This window comes from Phyllostomus discolor, chromosome 2 (genome assembly GCF_004126475.2).
Source record: "Phyllostomus discolor isolate MPI-MPIP mPhyDis1 chromosome 2, mPhyDis1.pri.v3, whole genome shotgun sequence".
In the NCBI taxonomy this organism is placed as follows: domain Eukaryota; kingdom Metazoa; phylum Chordata; class Mammalia; order Chiroptera; family Phyllostomidae; genus Phyllostomus; species Phyllostomus discolor.
In genome coordinates, this window is record NC_040904.2 from 103674457 (window position 1) to 103699978 (window position 25522).

The 25522-nt window shown below is 44.9% G+C and overlaps 1 protein-coding gene across 11 annotated transcripts in view; it reads left to right on the forward strand.

Moving 5' to 3' along the window:
* The window catches only part of KALRN (kalirin RhoGEF kinase), a 701923-nt gene that overhangs the window by 481437 nt on the left and 194964 nt on the right, over nucleotides 1–25522 (forward strand). For all 11 annotated transcript variants that reach the window (XM_036018207.1, XM_036018206.1, XM_028504792.2 and 8 more), the window contains exons 29-33: nucleotides 3809–3920; nucleotides 5593–5783; nucleotides 6215–6316; nucleotides 7599–7741; nucleotides 10714–10816. In XM_036018207.1, the coding sequence (XP_035874100.1) occupies nucleotides 3809–3920; nucleotides 5593–5783; nucleotides 6215–6316; nucleotides 7599–7741; nucleotides 10714–10816 (651 nt within the window). The remainder of the gene's footprint in view (nucleotides 1–3808; nucleotides 3921–5592; nucleotides 5784–6214; nucleotides 6317–7598; nucleotides 7742–10713; nucleotides 10817–25522) is intronic.

A 25522-nucleotide genomic window follows, 5' to 3' on the forward strand; every position in this document is an offset into this window, starting at 1 on the left:
AGGTCCATGGGGTCCCTGGCTTAGCACTCATGATTCTGGGATGAGCACAGAGTGGGCAGCAGTGAGCCTGTGCCCCGAACCTCTCTTACCCCTCCAGGTCAGGGCAGGGCCCTGTCCCATCCTTCCCCTTCAGCCTCCTTCCTCAAACCTCCTTCCTGTCTCCAAGAAGAGACCATGGGCTCTTGCTCCCAGGCACTCAAGTCATCCATCTGCAGAAGGACATAGAGAATTACAACGTGGCGTCATGCCTGTGGCCTTTACTGAGGACTAGTGTGAGCAATAACGAAGTGCAGGACACCTTGGCTGTTCTGGCAGAACCACTTTTGGAGATGTCCTCTTTGTTACAGGGTTTCTCACATAAAGACTCAGAATTTTTCACAACAGCTCCATGTGGGGCATTGGGAGCGGGGGAAAATGTGTCTCCTGAAAAATGGGTATATGCTTTCTAACTTTAAATCACAGGACCTTCAGGTCCTTCTTTACCTTTGACTGTTAAATAGTTAGCATTGAGTCCAGTTACTTACAGTAGTTTCTCCTTAGCCCAGATCTGTACAGTCTAATCATCCTCCCCGTTCCCTATCCCACATAATGCTTGACCCTTCTAAATGATTTTACTTATGCCAAACAATTTTTTAAATTTACTTTTGTGTTTTTTTAAAGTATCCCCAAGCCTTCTCAGGAATTGGGGGGTGGGGGTAGGAGCCAGCTCACCCATCTACGCTGATAGTGCCTTACATTCATTAAGATGCAGTTCTAAGGGAAAGACAGCTTTTCACCTCTCCCTTTAACACCCATAAGGCTGAGGTTCTGAGGATTAATTTTGTGATGCAGACAAGGGAGGAAAGTGGAGAAAGGATAGGCTGTCCTCTGTTTTGCTTTAGGCAGATGGAGGGTTGGACCCTGGGCTTTCATTCTATGTTGAGTGTTTTAGGGAGATATGACTGAGGGCAAAAATAAAGTAGTGGGAATTTGGTTGTGAAGAAATGGTAGAATTATTGGGAAAAAACACTAATTTTGGCCTCTTTTAAATGTGCTGGTGGTGGAGTGCCTGTTGAGTGAAAGAAAAATAGTTTGCTGAGCTTTAACTACAAATAAATACTATGGAATTCATTTTCTCATTAAAGTCCATTTTATTCCAAATAAATTGATATTTAATTACCAGTATTCTCTGGGGTTCCTCACTGTAGGTGTTATATGACAGCAAAAACTTCCTTTTGCAGTGTATATTAAATGTGGGGCCTTCTCTTTATTGTAAACTATAGCCAGAATCCAAATGGAGCTTATTGGCTTTGCTGGTTGTTTAGCAGACTTGCCAGATTGCTTTGGGGTTAAACTAATTGGCATTTTCTGTTGTAAACTGAAGCATATTTCTAATTTCTCTCTTATGCTTCTGACTAGAAGTTCTTTTGATGATGTATGAAAACAAGGGCCGAGAGGGTTAGAATTAGGAAAGCAGTGAGGAAAATCAGAGTTCAGGTTGGCAGAAGGAAATGCAACCTCAACAGTGATTGAGATTATACTGACTGGTACCAAGGACAGAGCTGGGAGCTGAGCACTTCTACCTCACAAACATGCTCTGGGCAGTTCACGTGTTTCATGGACATGCAAAGCTCCCTTCTTCATGTGGAACTTATCCAAGATAATACAAAGGGTTGGATTCTCACACCAGATTCTCACTAATCAGATATCCTACCAAGTATAAAGCTTTGCTAGTCAGGTATGGCCTAATGACATTTCGGCCAACTATGTACCACAATATGACCATGATCCCATAAGATTATAATGGAGCTGAAAAAACTCCTATTGCCTAGTGATGCCGTAGCCATCATAATGTTGTAGCATAACGTATCACTCCCATGTTGTAGTGATGCTGGTGTGGACAAACCTACTGTGCCATACTAAAAGGAAAGCACACATAAGTATGTGCAGTACATAATACTTGATAATGATAAAAATGATTACTACTGGTTTATACATTTACTACTCTTCTGCTATTTTAGAGTGTACTCTTTCTACTTATTAAGAAATGTTTGTTATAGAACAGTATGCTGCATTACCATGGCAGCAGCCTCATATACTTCGTGTTTACCTCATCTCTTGATCGCTGCATTTTCTCTTGCACTTGATTTAATCTCATATTGTTTATATAGTAACATGCTGTACAAGCTTGTAGCCAAGGAGCAGTAGTCTATACCATATAGCCTAGGTACGTAGTAGGCTATTCCATCTAGGTTTCTGTAAGTACATTCTGTGATGCTCGCACAATGGCAAAAGCAACTAATGACACATTTCTCAGAATGTATCCCCATTGTTAAATGGTGCACAGCTATAATTTCAAGGACACAAATGATCTTAAGGCAAAGGTAAAATGGAGAGAAGTCCAGGACTGCCAACAGCTTTAAGCCCTTTCTTGCGGCATCAGGATAGGCTGTGGGCCTGGTTAACATACAAGATTTCTAAAATACTTGTTGCATCCTATCACCTACCCTGAAGAGAGCCATTTTGGTCATGAAGTTGCTTTTTCCTTAGTTGCATAGTTTATGTGATACATTCCAAAGAGCCATTCCCAAAAATCCCCAGATTCTAGGTATGTTTACCATAAGAAGTCCTGGATAGATAGGCCAGATATATTCCACCAAAAGCATTCCATAGCAAGTGTCATTAGTTTATTTGCTAGGTCTGTCATTAACTTGTTTACAAGGTTTGATCTGGTCAACTTCTTTCTTTCCTGGAAGTACGTCCCCACACATCCACCCATTTCCTGCCTCCCTTTTCCCCTAAACAAACCCTCCAAGGAGGGAGTATGGATTGCAGATCAGTTTCCTTCCCGCTGTCAAAAAGTGAGCAAGATACAATAACCCTGATAAGAAAAATGAAGGGCAGCATTTTTCTGATATGGCTAAAATCATCTAAATGGTCTTTATGATTCCTCGGGTAGTTGGAAATTATCTTTTCTCCATCAACCAGATACTATACATCTTTTGTGAAGATGGTAAAGACCTAGTTTCCAATGAGAGAGTAAAAGAGAGCGCATGCTCCAGAAGTCTCGGTATGGTGGAGGACATGGAGGAGCCAGGGTTCGCGTGGTGGGTGGATCACTGGACTTGCATTTAAGAGACCTGGACTTAAGCCCTTGCATTACCTCCAGTGAATTCTGTAACCTGGGGAAAACCTCTATCCCTCTTAATAACGGTTTCCTCATCTGACAATGAAAGGACTAGTCCAGGATCCCATCTGCTGGACCCAGGTTAGGAACTCCTGATCCATATGATCTAAAAATCTTTTGTAAGTCCAACATGCTATAAACTTAGAATGTCTGTAACCCCAGATTGCTCCCAGTGTGGGGGAAGCCAGCATTCAAGCAGTAGAGGTGTGTAAATACAAGTGGTGCTAGTCCTGTGTTGATAAATGAATTCTGAGCATTCCTGGCACACACTTGTCTTCTCTTTATGATTCCATAGTACTGCACCTCTGTTCATGTGTTTCTCAGGGGTATCCCCTTCTCTAGGAGGCAGTCAAGTGACAGAGAACACCCTAGTTGCTGACTTACAGTGTCAGCCATTTGGGAGTTGGATTGAATTGAGTTAGTTTGGATGAGCTGAGCTGAGGTAGCTCAGTTGGTAAAAAAAAAAAATTGTGGTTGACTTCTTTAGAGATAATCCCATCCCACTCCACTCCACTTTCTTGTAGCATAGAGGGAACCATTATAGAGAATGAAGCTGGTGTGTAATTGCCTTGCTGGTTTGGTGGTGGGAGGGTCGGGAAGCTGGGGGAAATGGTTCTAATTGTGTTTGGACTTTTTTCCCAGGAACTTTTAACTTGCTGTGAAGAGGGGAAGGGGGAGCTCAAGGATGGCCTGGAGGTGATGCTCAGTGTCCCAAAGAAAGCCAATGATGCCATGCATGTCAGCATGCTGGAAGGTAGCTGTCCTCTCAGCCTCCTTGGGGAGCCTCCTCCTTTCTTAAGACCAGAGAGCTTGTATCATGGGAGGGACGTAGCATAAAGCCAGGCAAGGGGCAAGGCTGGAAGAGAGGAGAGATGGCAAGGTGTTCCATAGACCCTCGGGTGGTATGAGAGGAGCTGCACAAGGTCCGGCTCAGCTAACACCGCCTCCAGGTATGACTCGGCCTAACCCATCTCAGTATGTGGACACCTTGCTGCCTGTGAGGTAGTCTAGGAAAGGCCATCATCTTTACTATGAGTGTGCTACAGCCCTGGCCCACAGCAGTCCTGTTCATCTGCAAAGCACTTGCATTGCACTTATCAGCAGAATAAGTAGAAATCCTGCATGTGTGAGAACAGGTCTTCAGCCTTGTTCCCTTCTTTTCTTATTGCAGTAAAATATGCATAACCTGAAGTTTCCCATCAGAACTGTTTTTAAGTGTACAGTTCAGTGGCATTAAGTACATTCACATTGGTGTGCAGCTACCCTTATGCCATTCCTAGAAGGTGAGATAAGTCCAACCAGGTAAACCTGATAGGACTTTACCACAATACATTCAGTCCACTGGAACCATGTCCTGTCGTGGGACCCAGAAACCTGGTAGAGTGAGACTCTGGTCAAGTGTTTTTAACGCTGCAAAAGGAGATGAGCAGAGCAGCTACATTGGGGTGGAAGTTCTCAATGAATTTACTCATTCCAGTCAGGGCTGGCAAACAGGCATTGCAGGAAATAAGTATACTTTGTTGTAAATATGTAAACCTGTGAACTGTTACTTTTCATATAACAGCTGATGCTCTTTCTCCCCTATCGCTCCACCTCCCATCTACAAAACTTAATCTGGTCTCAATACTACTAGGTCACCTTTAGCAAGTAAGCCCTGATTGTACCTACACACACAAAGGAGCCCTGGTTACCTTCTCCAGACTAAGCACTAACCATCTGAATGTATTCCTTTGTCTGGGTATGGTCTGTGGACCAGCAGCATAACACTAATGAGCTTGTCAGACATGCAAATTTATGGGCTCCACCCCACACCTACTCTGAATCCCGCCCTCTTGGGAGGTGAGTGGTGGGCAGCAGTCTGTGATCTCACAAGCCCTCTGGGTGATTCGTATGCACAGTAAAGTTTCAGAACCTCCATTAAACATTTAAAGTGGTATAAATATAAACTCTTTAAGGTTTATGCATCACACAATATAAGAACAATCAAAGGAAATTGTCCTAGGAATGGAATATGAGAAATAGAGACACTACAAATAAAGTGGAGTCAAGAGCATTCAGTCCCTCAGTGTTTGTCCTTAGTCCCATGCTAAACTCTGAGTCAGGGGTGCTGGGGAGCTATGGGGTTCACCCTTGCAGGAGGTCCCAGACTGACAGTGGAGCTGTGGGGAGGCTGCCCGGACCTTTGCGGGAGTCCACCAGTACCAGTTATGGGTGGGAGAGCCGGTGCGGGTCGGGGGATCTGATTTCAGCTCTGAAGAACGGTCTGTTCAAGTGCTCAGGAATCTCAGGAGCCAGCTGAGAGAGAACACACAGTGGGAGCTGGGGGCGCACGGTTAGGGAAGCCTTTCTCTGAGAGGGGAGTGGACCATGGCACCCCGACTGTGGCCCCAGAGAAACTCCACAGGATGGGAACGGGTGTTTTTCAGGGTTCGACGAGAACCTGGATGTGCAGGGGGAGCTGATTCTCCAGGATGCCTTTCAAGTGTGGGACCCGAAGTCACTGATCCGGAAGGGGCGGGAGCGGCACCTGTTCCTCTTTGAGATCTCCTTGGTTTTTAGCAAGGAGATCAAAGATTCTTCAGGACACACAAAATATGTTTACAAGAACAAGCTACTGGTAGGTTGGACAGGTGGGGTAGAACAAGACTCCCTGTTTTCATGGAGCCCTTGGGCAGGAAGGGATCTTGAACACTCAGCTCATCTCTCCCCTGGCACCACACCAAAGCCATCCTGGACAAATGAAAATGCCTTTTATTTGGAAAGCTCCCCTGTCAACTCCCAATTCTGCATTTTGGAGTTCACAGTTCTTCCTCTTTGCTTTTAGCACCGCCCTCTTCACCTTCCCTCCCTGCTACCTGCTAATCAGGCACCAGCCTGTAGGTCCTTTCATCCTGGGTAGATGAACAAAATATCCAGTCTATTTGTTTGATTGACAGAAGCCCCTTCCTCGGTCCTCTCCTCTTTGTTGCCTTTCCCTTCCCACCCCAGCCCTAAGTTTCCCCACTGCCCTCCCCTTCCCCGCCTCTCACAGGCATTTCCTGTCTACAGACCTCAGAGCTGGGTGTGACCGAGCACGTAGAGGGGGATCCCTGCAAATTTGCCTTGTGGTCTGGGCGCACCCCATCCTCAGACAATAAAACCGTGCTGAAAGTAAGTACTGCTGTCTGCTGGGCACAAGACCAGGGCTGGGGGTAGAGGGGTGTGGGCACCCTACACCTAAAAGCTGGGGCCAGGAGACTCCTCAGAGCACTGGGCCTGCTTTAGAAAGGGCAGCATCGCATGGGTATTCAAAAGCAAATTCTGTCATGAAAGTGGACTCAACATCTCCAAGATGAGTGGTCTTCTAAGTGCATGCCCTTGTGTGAGCAAAGAATGAAGAAGTCAGGACGTGGCCCACTCAGAGATGTTCTGTCCATATGTCCCCTTCAAGTGTCAAAGACAACAGTTGACCCTTTGACAAAAAGCACCTCAATTTGCTCCATATTAATTCAACTTTTTTTCCTCCGAACACCTTGTACATATAAGGTATTCTGCCCAGTGCTGCGGAGGATAGTTGTGTGTAAGTTATGGACCCTATCCTTTGGGGATTTACATTCTAGAAGCTCTAGTAAATTGTACCAGCATGGGAACTATGCTGATTGAAACGGATATAAAGAAAGGGCCTTTCACCAGGCGATGGCCTTAAGTAGTCCTTTCAGCTCTGCAGAGCATGCGCAGCCTGGGGACTGAGTCAGTGCTAGTGGTAATGTTCGTCTCACTGAGGAGAGCCCCTGCCCATGTAGCACCCACAGTCATTAGGGAAGTTCCCATCGCTGAATTGCCAACATAGCTGCTACCTGTCATGAGACAGACTTACCCGAAAAAAGTTCCACAAAGACAAATGAAATTCATGGAATGGGAGTGATGCCTCCAATAAGCAGGTTTACAAAGCTAAAAACCCAGTCAACCATGTGAGGGGTGAACATCCTGAACTTTCCCCATACCAGTTGGTTATTAGCTGCTACCTTCAAATTCCCACTTGCTGCCCCTCCTAGTGCTCCTCCCCAGACCACTGCAGAATCAAGTAACTGAAGCATTTATCCCTGACCTTGGGGGACCTCCAGAAACTGCTCCAGCCCCAGGGCAGAGATCAGTATTGGCCAATACTTCACAGGTTATTAAATACTTTGAAGTCGCCCCTGTAGAAGTCTGCACTGCGTTTGAGGTTATAGCTCTGCTCTAGGAGTTAGAGAAGCGTCTACCTGGGATTGGAGAGTCCTAAGTACATAAAATGAGAAATAAGCTTGTACATATAAGGTATTCTGCCCAGTGCTGCAGAGGACATTTGATATCTTAAAATTAATGGGTGAAGCCTGCAAGAGGAGGGTTGAGAACTGTTTTGGTGGGATGAGAGGAGACGGGGTCCTGACTCTTCCTCCCTGTGGCACTCCAGGCCTCCAACATAGAAACCAAGCAGGAGTGGATCAAGAACATACGTGAGGTGATTCAAGAAAGGATCATTCACCTGAAAGGAGCTTTAAAGGAGCCAATTCAGCTCCCCAAAACACCAGCCAAACTGAGGAACAATAGTAAGAGGTAACCAGCGTCTCCTCCCAGTACTGCCTCACACGCTTCTGGGAGCGGGAGAGGGGAGAACCTTTGCTTCCATGGGGTGCTCTGCAGGCAGCACCCCCCTTCATGAAGCCCCACTGAGTACGACCTAAGATGAGTCATCTCCTCTTTAAGCATCTCACCAGTTGCTGCCCATTCAATTCAGCAGGGCCTTGTTGAGCACCTCTTATTTGACACACGCTCTGCAAGGCACGACAAGAAGTTGGAAAGGAAGTGTAAGATGAGTCCATTCCCTCCAGAACAACCTAAGTCATGTTTCACACATGAAATGGAGACAAAGGAACCAGTGCCAGTAGGACAGTGGGGAAGGCTCTAAGAAGAAGGTGGGCCTTGAGTGGGGTGCTCTCAGGGCTTGTTGGACAGTAAAAGGGCTGTGTGTACTGTCATGCATGGGGTTTGGTCTGATGGGGCGGTCACTGCAGCTCTTACTGCCACACCCCCAGAGTCCTCCTGGAAACACAATGGGATCAGGCAGAACAGGGCTTATTTTTTGTATCTTCATTTCTCTGGGCCATTCTGAATCCCAGCTTCCCTTAGACCAATGGATGACTTCTTAATCTTAAATATTTCTTTCTCAAGTCTCCATGTGACAGTCACTTACAATGACTCTTGGAGGGTACTTCAAAAGAAAGCATACAAAATCTTTATGTCAGTTTTGAAAAAAAAAAAAAAACAAAGCAAAAAGCAGAGATCTGGCAGTGATGGCCATTGGTGGTAACAGGCTCTCCTCTCCTCCCCTATTCATGAGTGGAATAAATCCAGAAGATTTATTGGACCCTTTGGCGCCAACTGGGACACGCAGGTTGAAGCACCACCGCAGGGCCTGGGTAGCAGCAGCATGGGTCCAGAGGGAGATGGTGGCCACAAGGAGGGCGTGATTGAGCTGGAGAGACATACCTCCACAGGGCAAAAGCCCCAACACCTGCCTGGCCAGGATGTGGTCACCTCTCTGTGCTGGAAGGACAAATTATGGCTGTATTGGGAAAAGGGTTATTTTTATTTCAGTTACCTATGTCCAGAGTCCAGGTAAGGGATAGACTTATTAAACACTAGAGACAGACCCTGTTGCAGGAAGGCCTTACCTGCATTAATGAGACAGAATGGGAACGGTCATAAAGAGCTGAATGTCCAGGACCATGGTGGGAATGGATATTCAGGTGAGGTTAGCCAGGGTTACTTTGAAAAAGAGCCTCTTTCTCCTAGAGTGGGAGAGCATCTCTAGAACATGGAGTGGGTATATCTTGGAAATGCCTCCCACCTTTTCTCTGTCATTGTTCTGCGACAAGACAGTGAGAAACCTCAGCATACTCTGCAGAGAATAGCCAGGCAGTCTGTAATTTCATTAACTTGGCCTCCTGGATATGAGGACAGAGTTTATAGAGCACTGAATTGGCTTGGGGAATACTACCCACACTCCTGGATGGACTCCCTACCTCCCCCAGTACTGGTTCATCTGGAGGGCCCAGAAGGGCCTACAGTGGGCCAGAGTCGTGGGAAGCAGAAAGTACAGCCAATTATCTGCAAGCGGGGGAGCAGTGGCCCAGATATCTACAACAACAGATGATCTGAAAGCCCTATATTTTTGGTTTTGAAATGCATCACATAATTTTTTTACAGCAGATTTTCCTTCCTACAAATATGTGGCTTATGTTATTAAAATAAGTTGGCATTTTCTAAGCCCACAGTGGCAGGGGGGAGGGGTAAAACAGCATTTGGCTTAGAAATATTCTGGGTGGAAGAAAACACCTTTAAGACTAGTAGACACTGTGTTTATACATGTGCAGCATATGTGTGCCCACATGCACACACATGCCTACACACACAATTGTCATTGGTTAGACTCCGTGATGCAGCTTCAGTATGTGGGTGTTGTGCTTGCGTGGTAACGTTCTCAGACAGCGAGTTCCCCTTCTCCGTAATGCCCTAACTTTTCCGTAAGCAGCGTCAGGGTGTGACTTTCATAAAAACCTCATGGAAAGAGCTGTCCTTCTCTGTGCTAACTCAGCCAGCCTCTGACCCACATCTCCTCCAGTTTTTGTTTGACACAAACCATTTAGCCTTCACCAGTTCCCAGGCATTTAACCCCCCTTGGGGCCTGGCTATGGGCCTGGCTATAGGTTCAGTGAAGGACTGGGACACAGTTCTAAAGCTGGAGAGATAAGGGAGCATGTGGGACATGTGGGACAGCTTTATGGTCCAGGAGACTAGGAAGGGGTCCAAAGGGCAGGGTGCACTTGGGGGACTGTTTTATCAGACGCTGAGGAACACAGCTGCTGTGGAATCTGTCACCGTTCCCCTATCTTTGAGAAGATGCCTTAGCCTTCTGTGTTTATAAGAAGTCATCACAAATAAGTACATGATCAACAACACCCATCAGAATAAAAGGCAGTGAACTCCTCCTCCATACCCAGGAATTGAGGGTCGAATATCAGGAACTTCCCAAAGGTAATCTTCCCTGGAGGAAATATCCCACTCCAGTTTGTAGAGCAGATAAACACAGGTCAAAACAATATTGGTTCTGCCTTCTTTATAGGCCAGCTATAAACCAAACACCATCCTGTTATGGGATGCAGGAAAACTGACCCAGTCTGATGGCTAGAAGCCTAGATCTAAGTAGGATATACCTCTTCCTACTGCCTAATATGGACCTATTCCCAGTAAAAATGCCTCTTCTACACCACAGGCCAGAGGAGTTTGGGAGAAGGATTCATTTTGTGTTCCATTGTCGACAGAATGATTATGTGTTTACTAAGTAGAAGAGGTTATGTCATTGAAAATCACACAGGGCTGCTCCTTTAGTGGGATAATTTTAGACAAATCCTTGCTAGAAATTTCTGAGGCTCTGCTCTGCCAGCCCAGCTGGAAATCCTGTGTGCTCTAAACCCACAGTGTTCCCCCTACCCCCACCCCTGTTTTTTTTCCTCTTCTTCCTGCAGGGATGGAGTGGAGGATGTTGACAGCCAGGGGGATGGGAGCAGCCAGCCGGATACCATCTCCATCGCCTCGAGGACCTCTCAGAACACAGTGGACAGTGACAAGGTAGGACAGTGCCCCAGCCTTCCTTCCTCTAAGATTTGTTGGCTTAATTACCCCTGAAGAGTAACCCCCCTGCAAATTTCTCCCATTATGGAGCCTGACCTCAGGAGCTAGTTGTCTCTCTGTAGGGCTGAAGTGGGTGTGTCACACGGGGAGATTTTGTCTTAGGGGAGACTCTCATGTTGTGAGAGTTCAGCAGAAGTGGCGAGGGTAACAAGCAGGAGTCTCTAAATCTCCTCTCCTGCTGAGGTGCTCCACCTGGGCTGCTCGGGCTGCTCTGCCTTCTGAGAGGCTGGAACTCAGGGAGCTGAGGCTGGGCTAGTTTCCTGAGACCTCAGTGGCTGTGACTGGCTCATATTTAGAATGATTTGAACAGACTCATCTCAAAGTTAGACCAAGACCAATGATTTGGGAAATGGCCACAGAGCTGCTGGTTGGTGGGAGCCTCCTATCCAGAGGGGCTCCTGTGGGAATGATGATTCCTTCCCCTGGTCAGATATTGGGGCTCAGTTCCTGAGAGGCAGAGGACCAGGAGGTGGTGTGTGAAGCAGCATGTAGGGATGTCGTAGTCTTGGGAGAAAGCCTGGTCACTTCCTTTCTTACATTTTGGAGCAAATAAACAAAAGTTAGTAGCTCTCGTGGGAAGCAGAAGAAAGGAGACTGTAGCCAAGACTCAGTGCGTTTGCTGAAGCGAGAGGAAGAATTCGACGGTCTGAATTTGCAGCAGGGACATGCAAAGTTTTGTCTCTGACCGCACTCTCCTTTGCTTACCTCAGGGTCAGAGGAGTATGATATGATATTTTGCTGCATATCAGTGATTTTATTGAAGAAGGTATGGATTTGCAAAGATTGGCTGGCCCTAGTTTATCTAGACCTAGTATTTTGGGTTAGTCCTCCAGCCTCAGGTGGCAGGCTGTGTCCCTGCTTCCTTTTAGGGCTCTGAGTTATGGGTGTTTTTTAAAGATGATCTGCATTCATTAGGATTTTTCCTAATTTTTTTCTCACTGGGAAAAAAGACCATGCCCCCAATCCTCCTAAGATCATGGTGCTGCACCACTCCCTGTGGTAGTGTTGAGGGACGTTCAAAGTCTCCTGTCTGACATCCTGCCTCCAAGTTACTGAGCCATTTTGACTATCAGAGTGAATGGAAAATCGTTTTTTTACCACTTATAAAAACATACAGAGAAAACTATTTCTGTACTTTCCTTTCTCCTCTGATGTGTTGTTTAGAAACAGAGCCTAGAATATCCTATGAATGAAAGTGTTTCTTTTTAAATAGTCAGCGGGTGGTGAGTGCAGTGCAGTGTTTCTCGTGTCAGACATAGCCTGTCAGTTTCACGGTCCAGGGAACCCACCCCTTCCCGCTGCTGCTCTGTCCTCCTCGCAGCCCAAACCTGCCCAGACCCCTTGGTAGAGCTCTTTGTTCTAGGAAGCTGCCGGCTGCAGCCATGCCTTGTCTCCTGGCATGGTAAGTGAGGCTGAAGGAGAATATCTCTGACTGCAGCATTTTGTTGTTTATGGAGAGTTCTGGTGCCTACACTATTCTATTAAGTCAGGAAACCGAGGCCCAGAAAGACAGAGTGATTTGCCCAAGAAACTTCTACTAGTTAGTGGAAAAGCAGAAACTAGAACCCAGATCTTCCCAATTCACGGTTTTTCCCCCCTCACTCCAAAAGTCACAGCATCGAACTCCCCGTGCTCAGATCATCTCAGCTGTTCAATCTTTCCACACACTCCACAAAACCATCCGTCACGTACTCATGGAAAAGCACCTGCCACATGCTGAGCTCTGTGCTGGATACTGTAGAGAAATGTGGACTATCTGTTGAGTGTGAATCCTTATTTGTGCAATCTTTGTGTCATGTGTGTCTCTACAGCCAGGCCGTTAAGCCCCGATGAGAGCATCATTTATGTCTGTGTGTTTCACTGCTGTCGCCCTGGCGCGGGGCACACACAGGTGATCTGGAAGTACAGGAGTGATTGATGGAAGGGACATAGTCCCTGATCTCAGGGAACTCCAGCATTAAAAGGCAGCTTAAACTGGTGGTCTGAAAAGCCGCCAAACATACAAACATTGTATTTTTAAATATGCTGAAGAAGCCCAGAAATTTCTTTACCTACAAGCAGAAAGCTTTAGTCAGCTGGGGAACCTGGTCTGTTAGGAACATTACCCCGAAGCACCTTCTCAAACCTTGGGAAACATGGGCAGCGGGTTGGGAGATGACGAGAGATTCTGTGTTCCATACATAAACCCTGGAAAGCCGTTTAGAAAGTCACACTTTGAGAATGAAGCAGAGTGCTTGTCAGTGACCATGCGCTGTAATTTAGCATGTTCTTACTTCTCTAACACAGAAGAGTGATAGCAAAGCAGCCACGTGTCCTTGACCTGCACTCCCCTTCATCAGAGGAACCATTTATTGCTATCTTTCAATTCTCCCCTAACTAGACCAGAAGACCAGGAAACTGGTCTCCACTGGTTTCGAAGTGCTCTGGTAAACAGAACAGGAAGTAGAGAAAGATGACAAAGTGGATTGATTCAGGTAAACTGAACCATATTCAGCAGAAGGGCAAACTCAGGTGGCTGTGGATAGGGAACAGGCAGAGACACCTCACAGGGGTCGGGGTCCTTTAACAGTGGGTTTCTAGGAAAGGCCCCAGTCTCCCTCTTCTAATCCAGAGGAATTAGAATAGTGGTACTACTGGGCTGGGTAGATGAGGAAAGCATAACCATTAAAATGACCATGACAGGCCAATTTGAGTGGCTGTGGAGCCCTAGGTCACCCTTCTAATCACCCTGCATGTATTATGTGTGTTATGGTGGGGAGGAAGGAGTCTGGACACACCTGGGTTCAAATCCCAGCTCTGGCACTTAACTCTCTGTGTTTTTTTGCATGAATTACTGTGCCTTAATTTCCCTACCTGCAAAACAAAGATAATGCCCATTTCACTCAGGCACTGGGATGATTAACTTAAATATATTCACTTGGCATCTGTTAGACATTCAGTAAATGTTCATTTCCCACCCTTATTATAGTAGAAACAAAAGTTTAGATACTATGAATAACAGTATCCAACTATTTAGCAGACTGAGGACCATCGAAAGTTCTTGAGTGGAATCCTGTCCTCTGGATTCATCCTAATTAATTGTCAGCAGAGTCTTTTCCATATTAGGCCTAAAGAGATGTAGCTTCAGTTTACCTGTCTGTAAACAGAATACCCTTATTCCTCTTCTCATTTGCTAGCCATTAGTGTCTAAGACTTAGATATTTGTGCTTACATGGGCTCATGAGCTAATTTTTTATTATTTAATGGGTTAAATGCATTACTGTCAGATATTCATTTTAATCTTCAAACTGTACCACCTTTGGCCAGTATAATCTGTAAGGCTTTATATATGTGAAGACAGATGTCCTTAATCTTCTCTGTTCAGGTTGGAGGTCCTCAGTTTTGCTAGTTGTTCCTTATGTGAATGTGTTGTCAGAGCCTTCCGTATTCCAGTTGCCTTCTTTTGGATTGACTCCAGTATGTGATGATCTGTATAAAATGGGGCATCCAGAAGGGTATGTAATACTGCAGACATGATCTAATTAATGCAAATTCAGCTTCTCATTCTAGGGCTGCTCTGCCTAGTCTCGCTGAGATGGTCCCCCATGTCCAGGAAGGGTATACACTGTTGCTCATAAAATCTCTAACCTGTTTTTATGGACCACCCTTAGTTGGGCAGGTGATTTAGTAAGCTGAGTGTTGGACTACTTTGTATCTATTAGATTTTTCTTATTGGATTACACACCAATATTCCAGCATGTTTTGAATATAAAGTATTTGTCCAGTGTATCAACTACATCTCTGAGCATTATTGGATAAATGTACCTTATGTGGCTTTATCCAAATTCTTGCTAAAAAGACAAGATTGAGGACAGAAGACCAGTGCCCAAGTCTCTCCTCATTTCTCAATGACATTTTAGCACTTGGAACCCTCTGTGTCAGACTCTTCTTTCTAGAAAAGGAAGTTCCCCCACTTTTCTCTGTAGCAGGAAATCTGGGGTCGCTTACTTAAGTTATAAATCTCCCCTTGATGAGGAATCAATCTAATATTTTTACTTTTGCATTAAATGCTGACTAAGCCAACATGGGTACTTCTGTAAATGACATTAATAACTTTCCCCAAATTTTCTTTTATTTGATCCTCAAATAGTCTGCATAATTAGGTTCTACCTTACACCTGTCCCATGCAAGTGTTATCTCCCTGAAGGCAAATGGGTGTGCTTACATTGTTCTATATTGGTCTGAGCTCCCTCCTATTGTGGTCAGTAATATGCTCAATACTACTCTGGCCATCCCACTGTGAAGAGTCTTTTGTCTATAGGTTTATTATTAATTGATGGGGCTTTGCAACCACACTTCAAAGAAATCCAAAATTATGGAATTCTAGTCAGTTGAGTAATGAGGTGGTAATGAAGAAGTATCTTATTGTTTAACATGATGGATGTCTGCCGAATAATTTCCAGCTAATGGCACAGAAGTGACCATCTGCATTGTGATGCTCCCTATGCATTATGTTTACATTTATTTCATCTAGGCACGCTGGGACACTCACTAAATGCTTATTGAGTTGCACATTACAAGTGCATCCTAGTAGAGATACTGTCCATCCAGATATCACCATGAATTTCTGGACATGTCTGGGCTGGCTGAGATAGGGAAATTAAAGGAAAATGAGTTGAAGATGCTCTTCCTTGCAAAATATGTAAGAGAGAGAGCATTGCTGGAACATGATTATAATTTGAATGAGGAATTTCAGTCACAGCTAACATGATCTAAGACACAAGATGGGCTGATAATGGCAGTGAGCTGAAGGGGGAGAGGAAAGTGGCTGAGAACCTGGAGATTTTAAGATCTAACTCAGTAATATTGTTAAAATTCCGGCCTTTCAAATTAATGTAGTGGGTCATGACCGAAATTTCGTTTTGCTGATTGGGAGGGAAGGCTGTGTTTAGAGACGATGAGGGTCCAACTGAGGGGAAGTCGAAGATTCCTACAGTGTTACTCAGTGCAGTAACATGACGCATGTGACTAGGGGTGAAGCAGCCTGGCTGCTGGGGCTTCTGGGAATAGACTTCAGTAGAGCCCCACCTGGCTTATCAGAACCTGGTCATCCTGAAACCTGTACTCTAGGAGCACGTAGCAGGCCACTGGGTATGAGGGCTCTAGTCAAAGAGGGTCTAGCCCATGCACTGGTGCATTAGTGAGGGCCCTGCCCCTGCATTGGCCCAGTCCAGCTCTCTTTACTCATGCACTGCATTGAGGTGCTGCTTGCTCCATAGCAGATGCAGCTCTCCACACCGGCAGTATAGCAATGAACACACCAAAGCCAAGCCATTGTCTAGATGGCTTTCTTGTAGGGAAGAAATGTAAACAATCAGAGAAAGCTTGGCATCCCTAGTCTTCTGCTAATAGCATCAGAGGTAAAAGGTTACTCAATTTTTCTTCTAAGAAAAAGTGGGATGATGCTGCCATTGGAAGAACTTGAGTTTCATGTAAGAAATTATTTTCCCTGCAGGGATTGTTGCTTATAGGGGAACAGATGACTCAGAAAAAAGCAACCTTTCCATTTAAATGGGCTTATAAATGGAGAGGGGCGGTGGAAGCCCCTAGAGAACAGGGCTGGGGATAGGATAGGAGTACCTGATACTTGGGAGAGTGTGGGGAGGGAAGAGGGAAGCATCCTGGGTCCAACTGCCTAGAAACAGAGTCTGAGACTGAGATTACTGTGCATGAGATTTATTGGGGGAAGGGTGCTCTCAGACAAAGGAGCAGGGAAACAGGGTCCAGTGGAGAGGAGAGAGGGCAGACATGCACATGGTTTCAGCTGGAGTCCGGCTCAGGCTGACCCTTCCCAGAGCTTTGGAACATGAATTGCACCCAGAGATTGCTCCACCTGGAGACAAAGTGGGGACGGGGGTGGGGGGTGGTTGGCCAGCCTTTTGTGTTACCTATGAGCTGTTAGTGGCCACCATGCACAAGAGCTCGGGCATGGGTGTCCTGGGGGAGAGGGGGTCCAGGCGGGATGCAAGGCATCTACTGCAGAAGGAAAGGCGACTGTGGTAGGAAGGGGATGGGTTCGACCCTTGACTGCCTACCTTGAGTGGGTCATTCAATCATTGTGTGCCTCCGTCTTCTCATCTACACTGTGAAGGTAATGATTTCTCTTCCCTGGATGTTGAAGGACTAGCCGAGATCCTATATGAAAAGTAGTCTGAGGCAGAGAAGGTATGAAGTATGTCACTGTCCAAGTGACTACAGGGCACTGCCGTGCAAGAGAATGCACAGTGTGCCCCCTGGAGGTTTAAGGACCCACAGATCACTGGGTTCTGCCACTAAAGAGAAAACCAAACATCAAGAAATGTAGACTCATCAGGGTCAGTGCCAGTAAAAATCCTATCAGTTCACACTAGGTAATAATTTTCACTTAAATTCTTAAAAACCGTCAAGACAGTTCGCCCATGGTTGGGTCTCCAAACCATTATTGCGACAATGTGGTGCCTTTAGCAGGGGCGCCTGCACAGGCGAGCCACTCGCAGGAGACCCAGACCGTGACGCGCCTGTATTGGAAGCTGAAGGAAACGTGGCTGGTCTTTCAGAGACGTCCCTCAGCACTTTGTTCCTCCGCCTTTATCTCAGTGCGGCCTGAAGAAGGCCCATAAAATATTTCTTTATATATGTGGCCTCCCATCTAGTAACAAAACACTTTCTGACTCTTAAATCAATACACAGGAAGAGTATGTAACTGTGCTTCCTATCACCAGGACTGGGAGTCGATATCTCTGAAATCCAGGTTTGGACCCTCATAATCTTGAGTCTCAGCCTGCACCCCGCGTCTGATGGGAGGGTGGGCCAGAACTGCTGTACAAATCTGATTTTTCTCACTGGTTTCTGATTTGGGTAGTCAGTCCAAAGTAGGGAAAATGTCATCTTCACTTTAAAGGTTTAAGCCCAAATTGTGATTTATTTTTTCAGTTTTCTGAACAATCCAAATTCAGAACCAGATTTGAAAATAGCTTTTTTCCCTAGTGTGATCTGTGGTGGCAGTGGGCAAGAAAAAAATGGGACCCCGCCCTGGCTGGTGTGGCTTGGCTGGTTGGAGTGTTGTCCCATAACTGACAAATTGCAGGCTCAGTTCCCAATCAGGACATGTACCTAGGTTGTGGGTTCGACCCCTGGGCCAGGCATGTATGGGAGGCAACCGATCGATGTTTCTCTCCACATCGATGTTTCTCTCTCTCCTCCTCTCTTTCAAAAAAAAGCAATGGAAAAATGTCCTTAGATGAGGATAAAAACAAAAGCAGCATAAAACACAGGATCCCTGGTCCTTGGGATGGCCAAAGCTCCCTTTCTGTGGCTGCTCTGTCACCTCCCAGAACCACAACTTCATTCTCTCCCCAGTGACATTCAGTGCAGTAAAATGTGTTGGCTTTTCAGAAGAAAATGATAAGGCGTGAGGAGTTGAGGTCACATGTATTCCTGTAAAAGAGAAGTCGCTCAAATGACTGGCTTCCAGAAGCTGCACCCCACCAAAGGGTATGAAAGACACTTTAATAAAACATACTACCCTAGGTCCACATGGCAAGTTCTCCCATGACAGCATTACTTTACTTAATGTTTTAATTCATACTCCATAGCTTGACAACTTTCCTTGAGAGACCCACCATTAAAGTTGCTAATCATCTGAAAATGCAATTAATTTTTGAAAAATAAAGTAGCCAATGAGTAGTTTGCCGCACGCAGCAGAAGGAGGCGAACTCAGAAGTGCCCTCCGGATGCCCAGAGCACACACTGCCTCCGCACAGCCTCTCTCTGCTTCTAGTGGAAGCTCCGCGTTAGTGTCTGTTACGGAAAGAGGGAAACCACAAAAGGCGGTTTGCCAGTAGATCAGATCTTTATGAGACAGCTGCCAAGTAGCCGGAGGCCACATTTGACTCGGGTGAGTTTGGAACTTGGAAACACAGAGGCTTTGGGAAGAAAAGAGCCTGAAAGATCACCAACCTTCTGTCTTCATCCTGTTTAAAAGAAGCCAAGTGACTTCTCAGAGTCAAAAAGCCAGGTAATGGCAGACCTTAGGCTCAAACCCAAGTCAATTCCCTGCCTGTCAAATTGTATTAAAAACAGTACTTTGGAGGTAACCCTGATGGTTCAGCTTCCAGATCCTTGTAGCAGAAAGCAAACACTCCTGTGACCAACTTCTCCGGTGGCTCTGAACCACCCTGTCCCAGCTCTGCTAAATCCACAGTGACCCAAAATGAGTAACAAAGTAGCTCTTACAGCCCTGTCTTGTGTCGCTAGGGCTGACATACAGGGAAAAGGAAAGATAATTTCTCAAATATTAATGCCTATCGCAGACTCTTTCATACCAAGTACTCGTGACGCATACAGTAGCCTTGTGGGGCGGGTGCATCTGCTCCAGACAGTCTTTGTGTCTCCCAAGGTAAATTCCTGGTTGGGCTCCGAGTGCTTGGCAATGAGCGCTGAGATGTGGCAGGGCTGCTCCCCACCTCCAAGGTGCCTGTGAGCAGGGAGTCTCCAGAGCCCACGCAGCCCTGCGACAACCCAGCACAAACTTTAATTCTACTTTTTAAAATTCTGGCGGAAGGAGAAAACAAATCTCAGGGAGACCCACGATGTCCAAGTGGATTAGCTGGTGACAGTCCGAGGCAAACGAGACCCAAGTGAGTAGCTCGCTCTCAGCCGGGTGTTCTCTGCTGGGGAGAAAGAGGCTTCAGAAGGGGAGGCGGCCCGGACTGTGCGGGAGGGCAGAGCAAGGCTTGGAGGCTGAAGGCAGAGAGAGAAGCAGCAGCTCTCAGCCCAAGGACTGTACTGGAGTATTCCACACAGACCTCTCGGCTCCTCACTTACCCTTTTTTCCTTCTGGGTCAGTTAAGGAGAAAAAGTGCTTTTAGAGTAGGACAGAATGACGGAATCCCTTGTTAAAGCTATGGTGGGGAGCAGCTATGGGAACTACTGTTCTTAAAATGCTGTGCTCCTGGATGACTAGAAGTAACACCAGGAGTATGGTAACTGGAGGTAAGCCATCCGGTGGGTATGAAAATGAACTCTTTTAGAAACATCAAGCAAAACTATTGCTGGAAATGAATGTCTGCCATCAAAGCAGTGAGGCTAGAAATGGGGAGGGGGAGGGACTTTGAAGTGGTGGCTCTGCTGTAGACAGACCACCGTCACCTGTCCACGCCGTGCTGTAGAGCATGGTGTGCACTCCATGACCGTGACGTAGGGTTCTTGGGGAAAGCCCATTGGGTAGACGAGTGGGTAAATATTACCCTGTTTGTTGGTCTTGAGCTTGCCTGAAAATGCTTGCTCCGGTTTTACTTGCCAGGCAGCCTCGTGTCACTTCCTCACTGCTGAGGGCTCCTGCCCACCTGCCTTCCACCGCCAGGGTCACGCAGCAGGTGGATGATGGGGATGGGTGGATCTGAGAGTCTGTGTCATGGGGATGAGATGATGTGATCGTACTGCCAGGAAGCGGGGCCTTGTCAGAGAAACAAGCTGAGTGTTCTCTGTGGTGGCCACCCGCTGGGAGCAACGGTGAGGTCGTGACTTTGGCTCAGGCCCTCTCCCCGGGCCACTAAACAGCAGATATCCTCAGGTGTGCCTGATAGCCCTTCCTGTTGTGAGAAAACTGTTAGAGGAGATGAAGACCTGTGCAGACTGGCCCGTGACAGGCCCACTGCCTAGTCCCAACCAGCATGAGGCAGGCATGGCGTGCTTCGCCCACCCTGTTCCCTGGGGTCTGGCCCTGGGTGCATTAAAGCAGTCACTTCCTCGTATATGGGCTGAGTCAGTTTTCAGCCTCCTCATATACTAGGGCTTAAAGTTCAATCTTCCAAGTTCCGAGTGTTCATGTACTATTTTTATTTAATGCTGTAACTGATTCTGTTTGGAATTGCTAATTGCTGAGAGAGAGTACATTGACTAGAAGTTCAGGAGAGCTCTTCCTCTAATCTGCGTGGCCCCTGATGAGGCTGGCTGTGGAGTGCTTAGGGAAGGCTCCTGCGCACGTTAGGTCTGCCCCGTTCCACCTGCGGGGCCTGACCCTTCTCTCTGAACTTCACGGCGTACTAGAGGAAAGAAGGAGGCTCTGTGTTTCCCCGAGTTCCATCTCTTGTCTCCTGCTAGCTGCTGGTCTTCAGCTGCAGGAGTGGTGTTGAAAGGTCAGGATGTATTCACATAATCCAAATATTATTAACTTGTTTCTACCTCCTAAAACAGAAAATTTTCCTCTGAATAATTTTTCAGAGGAAAATTATTCATAAAAATTGTTCTAATTTTTTTAAAGGGATGTGAGGGGCTGAGGAGTGGGGAACAGTTTTGTTAAAGGGAGGCTCTTTAGAATCTTTATTGCATCCATGAAAAATTTCTCAAACATTCCTAAAAGAAAAGGATTTTCAGGGTATGTTCTCTAACATTTATATATGTGTTATTTCAAGGGCAAAGATGTAGACACTACCATTAACACATGACCAGGCAGAAAAATCTGTTAACAGAGAAGAATGGAATTAGTTAGAGGCATAATAGAAAATTATTTCAAATATATTGGTACACTGAATTCATTCTTTTGTTAAACAATTTTATTGAGTGTTCACTGCTGACCAGATACCATGGAGATTTGGGATATGTAAGCATGACTTCTGTCCTCATGCCGCAGTTCCAAAGTGTCTCATGCACGATACCAAATTGAGTAACTGGATACACGTTCCGTGTACTGACAAGAGGAGACAGTGGTACTCAGTACTTCCTATATGCCAATTGTTGTGCTGGGCATCTGAGAAATTACAAAGATGCATGTGTCAGGTGAGATACATACTTACCACACAAAATGCTACATTTTACAAGTATAACAGAAGTATACCCATTTTGAACAACAAATTTAGGCTGGGAACCAGGGAAGACTGTTACAACACAAGCGAAATTTGAACTTGGCCTTGAAGTTCATCTTCTTTTCTATTTCTCCTCCTTTGTATCAGTTTTGATCTCAAAGTGCTATAATCACAGACAGTATGTAAAAGAACAGTGCTACTCATACATCTGTATCCAAGAAGTATTTTGTTTGGATGTAGAATTACAGTTTTTTTTTTATATAGACTCTTAGCTTTAGTGGAAACTATTCAAAAAGATTCAAGATTCAAAACTATTCAAGATTCTAATTCCCTTAGAATCTTGACCAAATCTTCTTTTACTTCCTCACAATCATCTAATGTTAAGCAAGTAGCAGCTTACAATTAAGTACTGTTCTACACTTTTCCCCATGTAACAAACCTGGGTGATTGCATTACTGGATATGTGGAGCTGCTTCACTCCTTTGATGGCCAGACAGTATTCCATCACTTGTGGTGCCTTAACTGTTTCACTAATCCTCTATGGATGGGTGTATGGGAGGTTTCCAGTCCTCTACCATTACAAACAAGGCTGTAATCCTTATACCGATATAGTTTCTCACACTTGTGAGTTGCGAGTATATTAATAGGCCAACATCCTCAAAGCAGAGTTACTGCATCGAAGGGAATATGCATGTTAAAGTTTTAGAAGACATTGTCAAATCAGCCCCTCACATGTTGGAGTGATTCACGCTCCTTCTGGCTGTGCGTGAGTGCCTGTACCCCCGCAGCCTTGCTGCCTAGTGCCTCATTAGTGTATTTTACCTTTTCCAATCCGATATGACGCTCTTTAAAACTAATCCTTATTCATTATTGCTCTTGTGTGTTTTGTCTAACTAATAATATTGCAACTATATCACTTTCTATTTTTATTAAAATGTACAGTATTTAGTCTGTACTATTACCCACTAAGAGTTATGGAGTTGGCTGGTTAACTAACCGTTATTTACACTCTTATTCCTATGAATAAAAGACATTCCTGATTATAAACATCTGGTCTACATTAAAGTTAAAATTTGAATGTGAAATACATCTGTTTAAAATGCACAAAAACTACTAACCCAGTGAATGACTAGTTATAAAGCAAGCACACGTGCAGTGACGTGCCGGCATGAAAGCAGGACCTTGCTGGCTCTCCAGAGCCCCTCATGTGCCCCTCCCCTGTCACACCGGCCCCTCTCCACTGCAGGCAGCTAGCTGTTCTCCTGACATTCGTAATAATCATGTCCTTGCTTTTTTAAAAAATAATTTTGCCTCTTATGTATGTGTTCCTAAAACAATGTGGCTTCAGTGTAGCTGTTGTTAAATTGTATATGACTAGAATCGTACTGGTGCTTTTGTCTGTGTGTGTCTTGTTTCTGTGACTCAACACCGGTTTTTATGGAACCCGTCCATGTTGACGTGCAGAGCTGTTCATTCATTTTCACTGTTGTGTAGTGTTGTGCTGTGTGAATATAGCACAGTCTATTTGTCCATTCTGTACACGGGATGTGCGGGGCTACTGGGAGCTGCTGTGAATGTTCTTGTATTGGGCCAGCCAAAAAGTTTGTTTGGTTTTTTCCATAAGATGGCTCTTGTAATACTTAGGTGTCTAATTTTATTCTAAGTGATTTCATTAGATTGTATTGTGACAGCTGTCATAACACTATGCATTTAAAAAAACTTACCAAAATTGGTGAATGTTTGTGTAGCCATATTAATATTGAAGATGAAAGGAAATATGCAACATTTTCAGCATATTTTACTTTATTATTACATGAAAGGTAAAAACACAACTGAAGCACATACAAAAAAGATTTGTGCAGTGTATGGAGAAGGTGCTATGACTGATTGAACATGTCAAAAGTGGCTTGTGAAGTTTCATACTGGAGATTTTTCACTGGACGATGCTCCATGATCAGGAAGACCAGTTGAAGTCTATAACGATCAAATTGAGATATTAAGAACAACCAGCATTATACCATGTGGAAAATAGCCAACATACTCAAAATATCCAAATCATTAAAGTTATTAGTGAAAATGAAAAATGTGTCTTTTATGGAAAAAACTAAATGAAATTTTTGGCCAACCCAGTATATATAAATCTTTGTGCACACGTACTTGTGTTTCTCTTGGGGGTCAAGCTGGGAGTATAATTGCTAGGTGATAGGGTATGTCTTATACACAGGTCTATCCAGAAAGTATCTGGCCATGTACTGTGAAAAGGAGAGGCATTTCTTGAAGAAGATAGAAGATACAAGAGACACTGTACATAGGACAATGACACCTCAGTCCCCTTCAAAGTAGGCACCTTGGGACCTCACACAGTTCTCCCAATCACCATCAGCTGCCCTGTTGTATTCTCATGAATCTCATTGATGATCTGAAATCTCTTCCCTTTCAAATGTGAGTTTAGTTTTGGGAAAAGCCAAAAGTCACAGGGCACCAAATCGGCTGTAGTGAAGCTGAGTCACCCGGGTGAATTGATGTTTCTCAAAACTTTGCACCAGATATGATGCATGAGTGGGTGTGTTGTCTTGATGAAGTTCCCAGTCACTAGTTGCCCACAGCTACTGCCTTCTGATTTATCTGAATAGTTTCCACAGAGGGATATTCAGGCTTAATGCAAAATTTGATGCAGATCGATTGCTCTATTCACTCAGTCATTTTGAATGTGATGCTCACTCAAGAGCATCTACCACCCCCACTGACTAGTACAGTGAAGTCGTCATTGTTCACACAGGTGCATTCCAGTCCACTCCCTCTGGCTGCCAGGTTACATTGATGTCACACAAACTGTTCTCATTATGTTAACATAGTTGGACTTTTTCTGGACAGACCTCGTATATCTTCCACTTTACTAGATAATGTAAACTATTTTTTTAATGCTGATACCAAATTTACACCCTTACCAATATATGTTAAATTTTCTGTTGCTCTATATCCTTGCTTCTACTTGAAATTTTCAGGTATCATAATTTTGCAGATCTAGTGGGTATGTGGTAATTATGGTTTTAATTTCCAATTCTCTAATTACTAATGAGGTTGGAACCTTATTGAACCTTAGAATTTTCTCTTTTATGATGTCCTTGTTCAAGCCTTTTGCCCCTATGTCTAGTGAGTTGTCTGTTTTTTCTTCTGTGTTTTTAGGAGTTCTTCATATATTCTAGATATTAGTCATTTGTTGGTTATATATGTTGTAAATATCTGTCCTCAATCTGTGGCTAGTCTTTTTACCCTCTTTATTTTGTCTTGATATACATACAATTTGCCATATGAAAGGCAATACATTTTTAAATTAGAGGCTCATATGATGTGACATATGAGACATTTCTTATATTTAGTATCTTAAAAGACAATTCCCCATTATTCCTCCTCAGAACAGTGCACCAACACAGAGACCTTATGTGTAATGCAGGCTTCTGTCAGTCCCTAAGTGTGCCTGTGTTTGCATGAAAGAATAAGAACTGTAACTTTTGGGATAAATTTGTCTGTTGTGTTTTACTCTATACATTATGTGACAAGTAATACAGCTACAGCAATGAAGTTTGTTAAAAAAAGATATTAATACATCAGATCTGGAACTCCAGATCTGACAAACAGATCCAACACCTAGGAAGATAGTGATTGACCCTGAAGGACAGATCCTGCCCCCTTTGGCATTTATTGAGTGTCCATCTAATCCACTCCCCTCCAAGCCACTGTCCTATTACACTTGACTGTGAAAGGAGCCTCCCAACTAGTCCCCAGACAGTCACTCTTACCTCCGTCTAGATCTCCTCTC